We start from the raw sequence: 16,958 nt of genomic DNA on the forward strand, positions 1-16,958 counted from the left end.
AGTCCCAGAAGGTGATGATTTTGCCCCCTCTGACCCTCGGGGGGGGCAGGGTGAGTCTCTAAAGGGTCCTAGGGTGTGTTCCAGGACCTTTTAGAGACTCACCCTGTCCCCCCTGGGGGTCAGAGGGGGCGAAATAGCTTCCTTCTGGGACTCTTCTGAAGCTTCCCAAGCCTCAAAAGAGTCCCAGAAGGTGGCGATTTCGCCCACACTGGCCCCGTGGGGGGTGGAGGCAGCGTCGCAAGGGTCCTGGAAGGCTCACTCAGACCCTTGCAACACTCCCCCCCCCCCACTGGGCCAGCGGGGGCGAAATCGCCACCTTCGCTCCATAAGACGCACAGACTCCCCCCGCCCACATTTTGGAGGGGGGAAGTGCGTCTTATGGAGCAAAAAATAAGGTATGTACAGCTTACCCCTTGCTTCTCTGTACACTTTGCTATACTGGTGAAGTTTTAGTCTTGTTTTAGGAAGTTTATCTCCATGGATTTCTAAAACTTCTTTAGTAATCTGTTAAATCAGAGTGCTCCAGACTTCCACAATCTTCCCTTTTCCATTGAAAACAGTTTCCAGCTTCAGGCCTTTCTACTCATATTGTCAGATAGCACATGATTGCCTCCAACACATCCCTGCTGCCTCCTTGTTCAGCTAACTTGTTAATACATTATGCTTTGTATGTTCATAGTACAGGATCGTTGGCATTATAAGTCATGATACAAGTCCACTTATTGTCCTTCCTTAGGTAAAGACAAGGGTCCTGTTGTGAACCTCTTCTTGATGAGTATGCAGTTTAATTTCTCATTCCATGTTCTTATAGCTTGCTTCAGTCCAAGATACTATATTGAAACTTAGATACCAGGGGCCTGAATCTCTATATCTTGGAGGCTGTCTCATATTAATGTCTTCTATATGCATCTTGCTTGCTGCTGTACTGATCGATATGTCCAAAGTCAGTCGTGCTTCAGAGCCGAGATAAAAGTCTCACTAAAGTCTTTCCTGTACTTCTGGGAGTATCCATTGGCAAATGAGCTGTGTTATATATGCTAGATCTTGAAAACCCATTTTCACCCCATTGTCTTCCTTCTTAGTGGCAGTTCTATGACCAAAATATAAACAGAAATTGACTGTTCAGATGTTTGCAAGGATAAAAAGTGGACTGTGTTTCTGGAATCATTGCTTCTTTCTTCCTCTCTGTCTCCTGTAACTATTTATAATGTTATTTAAGAGATTCATCAGTTTCTTCAGGCCCTTCAGGCTTAATATGTCTGACCAGAAGACTGTTCATCTGCATGAACAGATGATTTAAAATAAGAAAAGACATGGTTTGCCTTTTCTTACTTTTGCTCTTATACCCACTAGATAAAAGTGTGGTGTATAGAGGACAGAGGGTTGACTAGGACTCAGGAGACTGATCGGCACATGACAACGACTCCTCACTAGCAGCTACCAGGGCACTAACAGTACTTCTGTTTGATGTATGTGGTTTATATTCTGTGAAATGAGCAAGTGTTCCCTTTGTTTGGGGAACATTAAGCTGTGCTTAATGCATGTCCTTTCCTCTGTCCCTCAGAACCGTCCATCTGTAATCACATGTGCCCCTGCAAGCAATCGTAACTGCAACCTTTCTCACTGTCCAGTTGCACACAGTGGATGTGGGGCTGCCATGCCAAACAGTTACCGGAGGCCATCAAGCAGTAAGTAATGCTTCTTTTCCAGAGTTTTTCTTCTGAGCACCTGAAGGTGGAGGTGGGGATATTCATATTTATTTATAAATACAAATATCCCCATCCCAGGTGCACCTCACGCGGGCCCGGTCCTTGGAATAGGCCTGTCCATGCATATGCCGTTGGACTGCTAGCCTGTCACTTTTCTCGCCAATTGCAGAAGTAGCTCCACTGTCTCCCTGCTCAGCTGGCCACTCAGCTGTCATATGGGGAGACTTGTCCTCCTACCCACAGCCTCAAGTGGCCAGCCAAGCCAGGAGACAGAGGAGCTACTTCTTCAATTGGCAGGAAGAGCGGGAAGCTGGCAGCATGGCAGTGTGTGAGTGGATGGGCTGCTTTTGAGCGCCGGACCTGAATTACCGTATGTGCATCTGGGATAGGAATATTCGTATTCCCCATATCTACCTGATAGCTATGTATAGCCATCAAATCCATTTTAACAGATGCGATGAATTAAAAGTGGGGTTTTTTTTTTTTAAAAAAAGAAAGGGTACACTGGGGTCAAATTAAATGTGTAATTGTCCACTGGAGTAGAATTTTTATTGGGATCTTCTTTTTGTCTTTGGCAGCAGAAAATTTGAGTTATACCAGAAGTTTTTAGCTAATGGAGAAAAAAATTTAGTTTCGCTATTCAACATTTTTTCTCTATGCTTAAAAACCATAGACTTGCATTGTTCCAGCCTTTTATGGAGCATATTTTCTTAAACTTGACATTTCTCTTGCCCCTGCTATCTTTTTTCCAGATGCACTACCGATACATAGTGTTGCAAGGAGTTGCACTACAATGTTAGATCCAATACGTTAGAAGTCATACATTCCTACATAACGCACTTGGTCCTAGATAGGATGTGAGAATACTCTTTTATTGGATTTGTTCAAAACTAACATTTCATTCAACTAGTTTTCTTTGGAGCAAATCGTCTCAGACTTCAAAGATGTTGGACCTTCAGTTGGACCCAGATTTAAACAAGTTTTTAAAGTAAGCCTATTCAATAGGGACATGGTGGCGCTGCGGGTTAAACCACTGAAGCCTCTGTCCTGCAAGGTCAGAAGACCTGCAGTCATAAGATTGAATCCACGCGACGGAGTGAGCCCCCGTCGCTTGTCCCAGCTCCTGAAAGCATGCTAAATGCAAAAATGCAAGTAGATAAATAGGTACGACCTCAGTGGGAAGGTAAATGGCGTTCTGTGTCTAGTCACGCTGGCCACGTGACCACGGAGGATTGTTTGCGGACAAATGCTAGCTCTATGGGTTGGAAACAGATGAGCACCGCTGCCTAGAGTCGGACACGACTGGACAAATTGTCAAGGGGAACATTTACCTTTTTTATTTAAGTCAATGGAACAAGTTAGGAATGAGAAATGCCATTGATGGGTCTCTTCTAAGATTCTATGCAGAATCAGATACAAAACACATGCTAAAAAGAGAATATAGAATTTGTGATTTTTCTGAAAGGTTGAGGAACATGAAAGAACAAAAATGTAAGGGCCAAAATTACATCTAATAAATTCACATTCTCTTTAAAAGAAGACAATACTTTCAATTTTTTCATGAAGCCACATTACTGTATGTATTTTAGAACCGATATGATTTAATCTTAGTTTCAACCTTTTTCTTATGCTTCTTTAGGAAGGAACACTCTTCGGTTGTGTTTCTAGGTAATAAATATCTTTTGAGATTGTATCGGAAATCAATCTTTTGGACCTAAAATGGCAAACAATTATTTTTTTCTCCCCTCCCCTTTATAATTTTTTTCTTTTAAGAAAAACCATCCCCTCTTCCTGGATATGTACAAAGAGGTGTATCAATTATGTGTCATAAATATATTCTTTAAAAATTAATTGACACAATGATTGCAGTTGCCATTTCTGTTTTTAAAAATGCAGGATATGAAGTTTCTACTGGTACAGCTGCAAGAACCCAGCTGTAAGAACTTGTAAACCATTTGTGTAAGCATCAGGAGTCGCTCGTTTCTTAGTAGTCTCTTCTCTCTCTCTCCCCCCCCCCTGCTTTCCCTATGCAGCTACCGCTGCTTGCGATCCAGTGGTGGAAGAGCACTTCCGTAGAAGCCTTGGGAAGAATTACAAGGAGCCAGAGCCCGTGACAAACTCTGTATCCATCACCGGATCTGTTGATGACCACTTTGCCAAAGCACTTGGAGACACATGGCTTCAGATTAAAGCTGCGAAGGATAATGTGTCCAGCAGTCCTGAATCTGCCTCCAGGAGGGGCCAGTCATCATCTCCTCCTTCCTCCCATATGATCAATCATAACCATTCGCCTTCTGTAGTCTCGTGAAGAGAGGACCACCATTTATGTTTTTCATCCAAACTTGCAATTGCATAGTTTGCCTAAGCTTGGAACACTGCTCAAAACAAAATAGTGTTTGGGAGGGAAAATATGAGAGATAAGTTTTAACACACATTTTGTGTGTCATTTACATGTGTTTTTATATATATAAACACACATGTAAATATATGTGCCCTTAAAGATGATAGCAGGACCCATTCAATTACAATTTTATGATGTAGCACTCCTGTTTTCCTGCTTCAATTACCAAAGAAACCTCTGATGCAAATCTGCTGCCCCTTTTTGTTAAAAAAAACAAACCCCACAAAACAAACAAAAAACACAGAAGCAAGTCAATGCTCTAAAGATAAAATTAAAAAAAAAACTTTTTTCTTTAAAAAAAGCCATTCTGTACAGTTGGTTGACCCAAATGCTGTGTGCTTTGACTAGCTTCTTGAAAGTAGAATTTTGTCTTGTTTTTGCTTCTGTTCCTTTCTTCTTCCTTTGTGAAGTAACTTTGTATGTATATACTTGAAAAGAGTTGTCATGTATGATTTGCACTATTGGAGGTGGTCTTGAGTTGCATAGCAACTTCATGCACGATGCTTATATTCTGAGGGCAAACTGCTGGGGGGGAAGTCTAAAGATGATGCATCTGTCTCTTTAAAGCAAAAAAAAAAGCAAAATCTGCGTAGGAAGGGGAAGTCTCATACAGGTTATAGGCCTTTCTCTCTTTAGATTTCAGGTGCTTAGTGCTTGCAACTGGACTGCATTAATTGACTGATCATGGGCATTTAAACTTTTTGTTAACACTGCAGTTTGTTAGACTAGAGCAAAAGTCAGAGGGTTCAGTAGTGCTAAAAGATGCATGTTTTATGAAAAAATAGCTGGTATCTATTAATGTATAGACAATAAGGAATATAATACTTATTAGCCTTTTTGAGAGTTAGGGTGGGTTTTTTTTCAGTAACAGTTGTAGATAAACTTTACTGCTGGTACAGTTGTACTCTGATATTTGTATTTGATATTCACTTTATTAGCAGCCAGCAACCACAGACAGTTGCCTCAGGTCAGGCCTCGAATCAAAAGAAGCAATTTATATCTTATACAGTGCTGTGTGGTACAGAATGCTTCAAAACTGCATTCATTACTGACTAAACAATGTACATTTACAGCATTTGCAACTTATTGCAAATTTACTCACTAGATTTGTCAAAAACAATCTGTGAAAGGTAAACTGATGATTGAAATGCAATCTTTCATTTTTGAGGCTGCTTATAAATCTAGGCCAAGGCACCATACATTCCTCCATTTAAAATATTTTATAAAGGTGTTATTTGCATATATTTCATTTGCTATATTAATAGCCACTAACTAGATAGTAGAGGCATACATAAAGAACAGAATTGTCTTCATAATAATGAGCTTCTCAGCTTTTTCTTAAATGCAGCAACTTGCCCACTCCAGGATCCACACCCCACACATTCCACTGCCTTGAATACAGTTACAACACCTAGGTCTGAGTTACCTGAAAGGACTGATTCTATTGAGAAAGCTTATGAGTAGCAGAAGGAGACAACAACATGTGATTTATTCTGAATTGTATCACAGTATTGGGTCCACAATGGCCATTCCATTTGTGGGTTTGGTTTTTTTGTTTTGTTTTGTTTTGTTTTAACATTAAAGGTTAAATATGAAAAAAAAAAGTGCAGGGTGGAAAAGAGCAGAAGATTACTAGTTTTTGTTTTGTGTCTCTATACTGATTGTGGCTGCCTAATTTTAAAAGCAGGAAAAGGACAACAGAAGCTCCTCCCTTATCACGTCTTTCACACATTTCACTGTCATTGTAGTATTGGGTAGTCAGTGCTCAGTCTCTTTTGACGTTCATGATCCTTCTCCCTGTAAGACAATTGCAGAAACATACACATTTTTTTAAATAGGTAACTTTAAGACCATCATTACGCTGTGCGTAAAGAATGTACAGAGAAATTTGTAGGTATTTTTTGAGGAACAATTAATTTGTTAATGATATGTAGCTATTTAATTTTTCCCTTTCCTTTGTTGTAATCATTTTCTGTCTCTCTCTCTCTCTCTCTGTCTGTTTGGAGAAAAAGTTGATCTTTTTTGTTTGTTTGTAGATGTCTGTAATACAGTAAAAGTGCAGGAACACAGTTATTCTATAAGAACACTGCATTAATAGCCACTAGTGTGTTGTTGCTACAGGCTACTGAGCGGTCTAACAGGAAAGTACTAATGACTGTAGATGGGACTCTGTGGGACATGTAACTGCTTGGACGTTTCTTTTAAGCACAAGGCTATGTAGTCAAGTTTACTTATCTGTGATAGGTAAATGGCTCTGTGGTGAGGCAAAGGTCATGGGCACCACGGTCCTGAACCACACAATACTTGGAAGAAACCATATACCAGTTTTGGTGGCATATACTTCAAGTAAGTGTACCTAGGGTTATAGGCTCTGTGAGGTACAATATGTCCCACATACATTAATTTGGGGGAGGATGCACCATGGGATATGTTGTTACTTTGTGAAAGCCAAAAGGGTTGGGGTGGGAGGAGAGGAGGAGGGATATTAACCTCACTGTTACATGAAGTTTTATTTTTCCACAGAGCCATGGTATCTACAGTTCAGCTTGAACGATGCTCTCCATGTTTGTAAATCTGTAATATATCATTCTTTTGTGGCCTTGTTTCACCTGGCAATTTTTTAAAAAGGTTTGGCAGGCCATCTTTTTTTTGTACTTAAAAGTAGCCTTAATGAACAATAAAGTGCTCTTAAACCTCTTGCAGTGAGATAGTTTTCATTGTTGTTCTTGTTAATGAGATATACGTTTTTAAAAGGGGCAATTTCACACAGCTACTACCAGCTAAATGTTCCAGATGCCTAAGCAATACCCTTCATCTCTCCCCCCGCCCGCCAATTCCAGATAATCTACACTGTATTCAGCTACTATTGCAGCAGAAGTTATCTTTGTGGAAATTTAGGCTTACTAACACCTTCAGTATAGAAGAAATTATACACAAGGGGCAAAAATTCCTTGTTTGCCATGGCAGATTTGTCACAGTCAAGCAATCTAGACACAGCTTGTTAAGGAAACATTGTAGGATGCAGCTGCTGTACTTGCAACAGAATTTGCAGGTGCCATTGTTGTGATAGCACAGTTGAGTTCTGCCATATATTTGTCCAGTTGGACAGAGTAACTAGTAAAACATTATTGAAGCTCATGGTACAAATGTGCAAAGGGTAATCTTTCGGATTGTATTTGTCTTGGATTCATTGGGCAGGGGTTGTTTCATTCATTTTTTGCTCTTTCAGGTACTGATTCTTTTGTTTTGAGATTCCATAGTTCTGTTGTGTTTGGCACTTATTCAAAAGCCCTAGAGAACTTTTCTTTAACTCCTTTTTTTTTAAAAAAAAGCAGGCAGTAGAGAATCAGTGAGCTCTAAAGAACTCTTAACAGTAATTTTAAAAATGCAGGGGTACAGCAGGCAGTGGAATATCAATTTAAAGCCACAAAGAACCATTAAAAACTATCTTTAAAAAGCAGGGTTAAGGTATCCACAGTCAATTTTCAAAAAACACTATTTTTAAAAGTAGCCTACCAGGAAGAACATCCCTCCCCCATACATATAGAAGAATAAATCCACTCCCACAACCAAAAAGAGGGAGCACATAAAAGCAACATTCCAGTAAACATACAAAACCCTCTCCAATTAAAACTAAAACTCCAACTAAACTCCCCTGATTTCTGTTCTCTTCCTTGAGTCTACAAGTAGCACACAGCAGCAGGGTGTGGAGGTCCCACAAAAGAAGGAAAACATGCTAAAGGGGTTCACAGGCACCACTGGAAAGCACAATCAAGATGGAAGACACTATGGAGCTCAGCAGCACACAGAAACAAGATTTTTCACAGTGAACCTATCTAGAGACAGCTGTCCTCCAAAGAAGGACTGAAGCAAAATAACTTTCTTCATTGAGATGAACAGCAAATCTTCATTCTGCAACTCCAAATTCCCTCTCCTTCACTGAATGGTCTGATTGATTTCTAACGTCAGCCCTCAGATTGCCATTTCCAGGCAATGTGATAGACAACAAGTGAAGGGAGAGCAAATTAAAGAGAAACAGAAGAATCCAAAGTTCTAGTATCCTCTATCAGGAAAATGAAACATTTGGGTTTGAGAGCCCTTCTTTTGGAAGTAAATGACATAATCTAAAAACGGGAGTAAGATCCTCTTTGTGTGGGTGTGCATGTTTCATTCAGATTAACCTGAAAGTCCCATCGCTATTCATAATGCTTGTCATATGCAAAACAGCAACATCTCCAGCACTATAGTTAAAAGAAGCACAATTGCTGGCTATGGCTGCTGCTTGACTCACTGCAGATACCGATATAGCCATTGTGTAATGTTTTTACACACACTGTACTGTAATTGAGAAATATGACTGAGAGTCAAATGCTCAATACTTTTGTCTTAATGCACCCCCAGATATTGAGATACTAGTGGGTCAGCAGTTTCTGCTAAGAACAGTGCTTTTAAAAACTAGTATCTAATTTAAAGGAATTATTTAACTTTTTTATTTATTTATTTATTTTTTTATTTATTTATTTTATTTATATATTGAATGCTTGGAGTTCTCTGGTCAACTTGCACAACTCATTTCCACAAAATAATTTTCTGCAATAGCATCAACTGTACAGTGCAATATGCCTCTTAGAAATTAGGTTGAACACTATGGACTTGTAGAAAGCGAAACAGTACTGGATAGCAGTACATACTTTGTTACAAAACCTATTGCTTTGTAATGTTCCACTAACCCCAGAATTTTTTTTCTGAACTTTATTCCAGATAATATAGATAAACAAAGAATTATCTAGTCATATATACAGTGGTGCCCTGCTTGACAACGACCCCGTTAGATGACAAAATCCCTTTACGATGACTTTTTTGCGATCGCTATAGCTATATAGCTATAGCGATTGTAAAACGATGTTTCTATGGGGTTTTTTTTTTTTTTTTTTGCTTTACGTCGATTCGGTCCCTGCTTCGGAAACCATTTTTTCACTGGACAACAATTAAAAACAGCTGATTGACAGTTTGCAAAATGGCTTCCCGCTGTTTTCCGGACCTATTTTCACAACACAGGGATCGTAAAATGGCCGCCCTATGGAGGATCTTCACTGGACAATCAGGTATTTTCCCCATTGGAACGCATTAACCGTTTTTCAATGCATTCCAATGGGTTTTTTTCCCCGCTTGACGACAATTTCACTTAACAGCGATTTTTCCCTGAATGGATTATCATCGTCAAGTGGGGCACCACTGTATAGTCACTGCAGCCAGAATTCTTTAGGCTAAGAACTGGAAGAAATTAGAGATAATGAAACAAGAGGAGCTCCTTGAGAAGATATGGGAAGCAGCAGAAATGGATATACTACTGGAAGTGTTGAAAGACTGTCCAATACAAAAGGCAACTGAACAATGGGATTTATTATATAAATGGCTTGATAAGGATTGAGTAACCTAGAATTAAACTAATATGTAACTCTAAGTAGGAATCTGGAAGCGCAATCAAATGTAGAAAGGTGAAAAGTGTAATGTAAACAAACAGGATTTGATGGAGCTGGCGGACTTCGTCTCCGCGGCACTGTTGGAGTCCCCGAGACTTTTGGTCCTGGGTGACTTCAACATCCATGCGGAGGCGGAGGTATCCGGGCCAGCTCTTGAGTTCTTGGAAACCATGGCTTTCTTGAACTTGTCCCAACATGTCAACGGCCCCACACACATGGGTGGCCATATGCTTGATCTGGTCTTTTCTACCGAGTGTAGCGAGCGTGGTCTGATGGTGACTGACCTTGTGTCAGTCCCCTTGTCATGGTCAGACCATTACCTGATAAAATGTAACCTCGCAATGGCGCTTCCCCCCCGCAGGGAGCAGGGACCTATTTTGATGGTCCGCCCTCGAAGGTTACTGGATCCCATGAGACTCCAGGATACCATGAGAGGGATTCCAGCGGCACTGTCTGGCGCTCCTGTCGAAGCTCTGGTCGATGGTTGGTTCTCCGCCGCCACTAGGGCTGTTGACACGATCGCACCCAAACGCCCTCTCCGGAGTAGAGCTCGGCCAGGACCCTGGTATAGCCAGGATCTACGAGCAATGAAGCGAATAAGGAGACGGCTAGAGTGCACTTGGAGGAAGGAACCGACGGCTTACAATAAGATTGCTGTCAGGATCGCAACTAACCGTTACCTTGATAAGGTAAAGGCTGCTAGAAGAGCTTACGTCGCTGAACGGATAAGCGAAGCTTCTAACCGGCAGGCGGAACTTTTCCGTATAGTTCGCGATCTATCCGGAATTGGCCAGGGTGAAGGGCCTCCCACTAGCATCTCACCTGACCAATTTGCAGCATTTTTTAAATCCAAAGTGGAGGCCATCCGCCGTGACCTTTCTCCTTTTTTAAATACAATGGATCGAGCAGAGATGTCCAGCGCTTCGTCCTGCCCGGTAATTCTCGATTCTTTTCAGCCTGTAACATCAGAGCTGGTAGACAAGGCGCTTGATCGCTGTCGGGCCACCACCTCTTCTCTCAACCCTTGCCCGGCCTGGCTAATCAAAGCAGCCAGGCCAGTAACAACTGAATGGGCCACTGCAATAATTAATGGGTCTCTCCAGGAGGGCAAGGTACCCCTTGCCCTCAAGGAGACACTCATTAGGCCCATCAGGAAGAAACCAAATCTGGCGGCGGATGAAATTGGCAATTATAGGCCCGTCGCCAGTGTGTCCTTCCTCAGCAAAGTGGTTGAGAGGGTGGTGGCAGACCAGCTTCAGGCGCTCTTAGACGAAACCAATGCTCTAGACCCATTTCAGTCGGGCTTCAGGCCACGCAATGGTACAGAGACGGCACTGGTCGCACTGCTGGATGACCTGTTGAGGGAGGCCGATGGGGGCAATGTGTCCTTGTTGGTCCTCCTCAACATCTCAGCTGCCTTTGATACCGTCGACCACGGTATCCTCCTGGGGAGGCTCTCCGAGCTGGGAGTCGGCGGCCTGGCACTTGCCTGGCTCCGCTCCTTCCTGGAGGACCGCCCCCAGAGAGTGCAGATTGGGGAGAATGTCTCGGCCCCGTGGAATCTCAATTGTGGGGTTCCACAGGGGTCGATCATCTCCCCAATGTTGTTTAACATCTTCATGAGGCCGCTGGGCAGGGTCATCAGGGGGTGTGGGGCATCGTGTCACCAGTACGCTGATGACACACAGCTCTACATCTCTTTTACTCCAACTTCAGTGGATGCCGTCCAGTCCCTTCAGCGCTGCCTGGACACCGTACTGGAATGGATGCAGTCAAATGGATTGAGGCTGAACCCGGACAAGACGGAGGTCTTGAGGGTGGGTGGCCCTCCCGTCAGCGGCATAGGTGACTCCCTTTCTTTTGGAGGGACGACCCTTGCCACAAAGAGTGAGGTCCGCAGCTTGGGGATACATCTGGACCCGGCACTAACCATGGAAACCCAGGTGGCGTCCGTGGTCCGTTCTGCCTATTTTCATCTATGGCGGATTGCCCAGCTGCGGCCATATCTTGGTCGGGGGGCCCTCACTACTCTAGTCCACGCGCTCGTAATCTCGAGACTAGACCATTGTAATGCACTCTACGTGGGGCTGCCTTTGAGGCTCTTGCGGAAACTCCAGATGGTCCAGAATGCAGCAGCCAGGCTTATTAGTGGGGTGAGAAAATATCAGCACATCTCCCCCACTCTGGCTGCGCTGCACTGGTTACCTATTCGTTTCCGCATTGACTTCAAAGTATTAATGATTACATATAAAGCCCTAAACGGTTTGGGACCTCAATATTTGGCAGATCGCCTCCTCCCACCCAGATCTACCCGAGTCACCCGACATAGCCAGCAGGGACGGCTGAGGGGACTGACGCCGAGAGAGGCCCGGAAGGAGAAAACAAGAAACCGGGCCTTCTCGGCAGTTGCCCCTCGGCTGTGGAACACACTTCCCACTGAAATTCGGCTGGCACCCTCGCTGGGTGTGTTCAAAAACCAACTAAAAACATGGTTATTCAGACAGGCCTTCCCCCCAGTCACCTAAGTTCCTTCCCCCTTTTTTCTGGTTCTTAATGTTGCCATCTTGGATAATATTAATTATAATAATTGCATTATGTTAGTTATTCTTCTATATTGTTTTAATGTGTTTTAATTTTTGTAAGCCGCCCCGAGTAGACCTTGTCTAGAGGGGCGGGGTAGAAATTGAATAAATAAATAAATAAATAAATAAATAAATAAATAAATAAATAAATAAATAAATAAATAAATAAATAAATAGATGTCAGTACATTTTGTGCTCTCCTTCCCCCCTTTCTTTTCCCCTACATCCCCCTTTACCTTCTGTATTCCTTACCTTATCTCCAGCTTTAAAAATAAAAATAGGTTGAACACTATGAAAGGTTTTTGTCTGAAAGATTCACCAATCAGGTTAACGAAATGATTTGCTCCACATAACATTCTTTACATGTGTTCTACTCCAAAGATCGCACTTTCACTGCCATGTCACTTGCACAAGTTAAAAACTCCTGTTCTCCAACAGAGCACCTAACTTCAAGGAAAGGCTGACAAGGGACCTAGCTGCTTTTGAAATTTATCACTCAGCTCCTCTCATGGATGGTGTCACCCTTTCATTCCACAGTCTAATTATAAGAACAGGTATGTCCTTGAAAATGTCCAAACCAAGGCTATACTACTTTGGACACATCATGAGACTCACTGGAAAAGACAACGTTTGAGTAGTGTCTCATTCCATGGTGTTAAGCAGTAGACCTACAGCCTGGAGTAGTACAGATAAAGGTCTCCCATTTCAAACCGAGGTGCTGGGAAGCACCTTCCCCTGCCTTTCCCTCCCCTTTGACCCTGAAGCCTTCTTGGTCTCAGCTTTAAAGAACAGAAGAGGAGAAATGGGCACATCCATTATTTCTCTTCCACAAACACCAATTCCAGCTCTCTTCTAGTCTTTTCTGCTAAGGAGGAGAAAGGTGTGTAAAAACCTGAGTAAGGCTTTCGGTCAGAGATGATTCATTCAACCTTTTAACATCATGATCAAGAGCCCACTTTAGGATGCAGTAATGTTGTTTTCATGAGAAGAGAAGACTCCTTGGAAAAGACCTTGATGTTAGGAAAGTGTGACGGCAAGAGGAGAAGGGGACGACCCAGGATGAGATGGCTGGACAGTGTTTGCGAAGCAACCAGCATGAATTTGACACAACTACGGGAAGCAGTGGAAGATAGGAGGGCCTGGCGTGCTCTGGTCCATGGGGTCACGAAGAGTCGGACACGACTAAACAACTAATGTTGTTTTGTGCTGTCAAGTCGCCTCCCTTTCTTTTCCCGCTGCCTTCATCCTTTCCCAGCATTATTGTGGAAATGTTGCCTTCTCATGATGTGCCCAAAGCAGCACAACCTCAATTTCAACACTTTTGCCCCAGAGGTAGTTCAGGCTTGATTTGCTCCAGGACCCACTTGTTTTATCTTTCTGGCAGACCAAGGTATCCACAAGCTCTCCTCCAGCACCACATTTCAAACTAACAATATTTTTTTCCTTTTTAAGTGTCTTTACTTTCCAGCTTTCCTACCCCTATATGGTGACCGGAAATACAACAGCGTGGACTATCTTGGTTTTGATCTCCAGTGACACATCCTTCCACTTGATTATCTTTTCTAGTTTCTTCATTGCGGCCCTTGAAGCAGTAATAGAATTTCTTAATTCACAAATTGGTCAGCTAGATATAAATATCCAAAGTGATGCAGTAATTTCTCTATTAGCGGCATTGAATGTGGGAGGAATTCTAAACAGACATTCTGGGTATACACATGGAAAATACAATTCTTCCTACAATAGACTAGTTGTGATGACAAAGCTGTTACTCATTTGAGTAAGAGTAGACTTCTCCCATCGACACAGGATCGTTTCAGCCTCTCTCATGTGACAGATGACTGGCTGCACTGTCCATTGTTAGTCTGCCCCATCTGATATCACACTGGTACTATTCACTCTTTACAAAGGTCAAGCAGGACGCTGGCCGTATTTTCTACCCCCTTACTTCTACCCCTTATGTTTTGTAAAGGGTAGAATAAATCTGCACCAAACATTTTAAAGAGCTTGCACCTACGTTCAAAGCAGGACACTATGGTGGGGGTACACCACGCAGAAATATATGGGAAGGCTTTCTAAGCTATAGCACTTTGGGTATGGAACAATCTTCCTATGGAGGCTTGATAGGGGCTGACGTTGACATCATTTCAGTGCTAAATTAAAATGTGGCCATCCACTAGAGCCTTTAGGTTATGGTTTAACTTGCCTAATGGTTGTATGTGCTTTAAATTGTTTTACATTCTCTAAAAATAATTTTATATTCACACTGCTGAATTGATTTATCTCTTGTGAAGTAATGTGGGACATAAATATTGCAAACATATAAGTGAACAACGTGGCTCCAAGGGATTTGCTCCTTAACTTGGAGGGAAATCTGGGGCAGAGGGAATGGCCGTTACCATTGAAAATCAGATGCTCCCGGCACTTTTATTCTTTGAGCCCAGGCTCCATTGACCAAGCATGGAATCTCGACCAAGTAGACTTTGTGAGAAACAGATAGGGGGAAAGGTTTTTTGTTGTTATATAAGCTTTTGGAATGGGCAAAAAAATGTAGCTAACTCGGTGAAGAAGTGGTACCTCAACAAGCAAGCTCATTGACCAGAATTGCACCGGACACTGTTTTCAGCATAAAAAGATCTCTACAGTCTGTATCATAGAGGGGACACATTTTGCAAGGGCATCACATTGGCAATTTCAGTAAATTCCAGTCCCATTTAACATTTTTAATACATCTAATTACTGGAGGCTATTTCTCATCACAGCCTTAATCAGAAGAACCAGCTCCAGACATTCTCTGAGATAGCTATATTAAGAAACAGTGACTGATTTTTGGCAGCAGTGATGGAACTTCAGCAGCAACAGAGGCCATCTGCCTTTGGACACAGTATTTTAATCACATGATGCCATTTGTTCCACTCTCCCTCAGCCCAACAAGCCAGTTGCGAAGTCTCTTGAGCACCATCAGCACCAGAGTGTATTGTTGCAACTGTATTTGTGGGCAGGCAAAAAAATAAAAAAATAAAAAAAATCTGAAGTTGTTACTGCGTTGTCTCTCCAAGATTCAACCACACATCTTCGCCTGAGCTTCTAAGCCCAACTACTTAACCCACACTGCTGGCCTCACTCTGGTCTGGTATGCTAATATATATAAGCTTTTATATACCAGCATACCAGATATAACATTTGAAGTAGGTTCTGTATTTAAAACTCAACTCTATTTACAAATATTTGTCATTTTCAGTTTAACTATATATTCTTGAGTGCATGTAATGCTGTTCTATAGCAAAATATACATTCTTACCACTGTACACTGCTCTGAAGCACGAAACAGTAAAGTACTAAGGCCTGTCTGCAGTTAATTGCATGACTCAAAAACATAACAGAGAAAAGCATGGGTATAAGACTATTAATTAAAGAAATGCCACATATTTTTTTTCATTCTTCAGGGCCTATTTTGGCATCTTTTGTTCTGCGCCCACACTGATATTATTGGAGCAGCATAGGCACTCACAAGTACTCAGTTCACATCTGGAATGTTGATCACATGTCGGGGTAGTCTTACAAAATGGCTACTAGAAGGCAGTCTAAGAACAAGCCTAAAAGAAAAGCAACTCATGAAAGTGACAACACAAAGTGGCCATGGGATCTGTTCTCCATCACAGAGCCACTTTTGAGACGTTCAGTTTTCTGCCCCACCATTCTTCTTCAAGGGGCAAATTAATAATCTTTAGAGACAAACAATTGAGTAGAAGAAATAGAGTGTGAGGCACAGGTGACGTCTGAGCCCAAAGTACTAAGTGACACTTTGAAATGACATATTTTCATAGAAGTAAAACCATTATTCTGAGAGAAAAACCAACTCCAGTATCATAAGCCACATAACCGTCTTAGACCAACCACATACTACACCAAGCCATAACAAAAACATAGCAAAACAGGCTGTAACACCTCCTTCCAATACATATAATAAATAATTGTTTGTCATCGGCTGAATTTTTACTTACAGTGATCCTTTCTAAAGTTTTCTACATAGAGCAGACCTGGGCAAAGTGCGGCCTTCAGGCCACATATCGCCCAGGTCGTCGCTCCAGTCCAGCCCACCCGTCGCCGCTGAGTGAGCCGGAGTTCCAGCTCCAGTCAGAGTTAGCACGGCAGTAAGCAAAACTCACAAGATCCGATGCTGAGATCTCGCGAGTTTTGACTGTTACTCTTGAACCGCAGGCTGTGGAGCCTGCGGCTCAAGAGGCCAGATGCGATCCTTGCACAGGCGATGTGATGATGCATCACGTCACCTGTATGGGATAGAAGACAGTTGGAGAGGAAGACCACAGGGGAAGGGAGGACAGGTGAGTTAGCTCAGTGTCGGGGTTTTTTTTTTCCTTTCCCCCCTGAGGTGAACGAATTACAACACTCACATAGTTAACTCCCTAAACTTTTTAAGGGAGTTAACTATGTCAGCCTTGTAGTTCGTTCACTGCAGGGCCTCACCCAATGGGGGCCTATTACTACCCACCTAATGGGGGCCTATTTTAAAGTCAAGTTGGTTCGGCCCCCAACACAGTTCAGATTTTTCATGTGGCCCCCTATAGAAATTAATTGCCCAACCCTGACGTAGAGAGAACTCAGAAGTAGTTTACCATTCCACAGCTAGGCATTTGATTCACTGAGCTAGCCAGCTAGAGTCCAACACACATAACACAGGTAAAATACCCTCCTACCCATAGTCTCTTGTTCCATTCTGGAATGCTACCTTCTTCCCCTCAAGCTTACCTTATTTTTTTTCCTG

At 42.4% G+C, this 16,958-nt stretch overlaps 1 protein-coding gene across 7 annotated transcripts in view; it reads left to right on the forward strand.

Moving 5' to 3' along the window:
- Positions 1-6,812, forward strand: part of VGLL4 (vestigial like family member 4) — a 127,556-nt gene extending 120,744 nt beyond the window's left edge. For all 7 annotated transcript variants that reach the window (XM_020802550.3, XM_020802552.3, XM_020802554.3 and 4 more), the window contains 2 exons: positions 1,565-1,688; positions 3,743-6,812. In XM_020802550.3, coding sequence (XP_020658209.3) covers positions 1,565-1,688; positions 3,743-4,017 — 399 coding nt within the window. In that variant the 3' untranslated portion in view covers positions 4,018-6,812. The remainder of the gene's footprint in view (positions 1-1,564; positions 1,689-3,742) is intronic.
- The last annotated feature ends 10,146 nt before the right edge of the window (positions 6,813-16,958 follow it).

This window comes from Pogona vitticeps, chromosome 2 (assembly GCF_051106095.1).
Source record: "Pogona vitticeps strain Pit_001003342236 chromosome 2, PviZW2.1, whole genome shotgun sequence".
NCBI lineage: Eukaryota > Metazoa > Chordata > Lepidosauria > Squamata > Agamidae > Pogona > Pogona vitticeps.